Source organism: Myotis brandtii, unplaced genomic scaffold (assembly GCF_000412655.1).
Source record: "Myotis brandtii unplaced genomic scaffold, ASM41265v1 scaffold82, whole genome shotgun sequence".
Taxonomy (NCBI): Eukaryota; Metazoa; Chordata; class Mammalia; order Chiroptera; family Vespertilionidae; genus Myotis; species Myotis brandtii.
In genome coordinates this window covers 10,222,651-10,223,552 of record NW_005371324.1, presented here as the reverse complement: position 1 = coordinate 10,223,552, position 902 = coordinate 10,222,651, and the positions used below count along the sequence as shown (strand labels likewise).

At 55.3% G+C, this 902-nt stretch overlaps 1 protein-coding gene across 2 annotated transcripts in view; it reads right to left on the bottom strand.

Annotated features, from left to right (window-relative positions):
* Nucleotides 1-896, bottom strand: part of TMTC2 (transmembrane and tetratricopeptide repeat containing 2) — a 423,041-nt gene extending 422,145 nt beyond the window's left edge. For both annotated transcript variants that reach the window (XM_005884159.2, XM_014531683.1), the window contains exon 1: nt 573-896. In XM_005884159.2, coding sequence (XP_005884221.1) covers nt 573-655 — 83 coding nt within the window. In that variant the 5' untranslated portion in view covers nt 656-896. The remainder of the gene's footprint in view (nt 1-572) is intronic.
* Between the last annotated feature and the right edge of the window lie 6 nt (nt 897-902).

The window sequence follows — 902 nt, the reverse complement described above, 5'->3', positions numbered from 1 at the left end:
GGCGGGGGGCGGGGCGGGGGAAGAGCAGGAGAGACCATCAGCAGCATTATCTTGGCTCCAAGTCAAGTACACTATACGTCAAAAGGGAAAGTTGAAGCAGAGTACGATCCTCTTTCCATTATTTTGGCAACTGTCAAAGGTGTGTGTTACCCTCGGGAAATAAAATTGTCCGTCCCATCAATAAACGGAAACGTTACAGGGAAGATCTATTAGGGGGCGGGGAACGGCTTCCCAACCCAGACGTAAAATCACTCAATGTGCTTTTGTTGCACCAAGGAATACCTAAGACTTTTTCTTTAATACGTTCATTAAACAGTTCCCCAAATTGCTGCGATTTCCGCTAAGAAATTTAAAACGTCTGCCAACAGCCGAGAGTCAAGGGAGAGAACCTGCTGCAAACTAGGAACCCAAACTCCTAGCCCGCCCAGCGCGCTCGCGTCCCGGCGGTTCCTGCTTTAAGGTGTTAATGTTGACGCGCCTCCTAATTCAGGTGCCGGATTAGTTCCTCCAGGAGGCACTTCCAGCCTTAAAGCGGGAAGCTTCGGGGTCACCCCTCCCTCTCACCCCCTTACCTGTCATCATAGCAGAAATCCGCGCTTAGGGTGTTGAGATACAAGGCGAGCCCCAGAGCGCTGCTCACCAACTCTGCAATCATCTCTCCACCGCCTTCCCTCCGGCTCGGCTCCCAGCGCGAGGGCAGCAGCGGCAACAAAAAACAGAAGCATCAATCCCCACCTTCCTCCGCCTTCTCCTCCCAGCTTCACTTTTCCCTCGCTTCCCCACCCTCCTTTCTCTCCCTCCCTTCCTCCCTTGGGTCCTCCCAATCCACGCGCTCTTCCTCCACCTCGGCCCGTCGTCCTCCCGGGGTGCCGGCTCACACCGCGCTCCCCATGCCCGGCGCC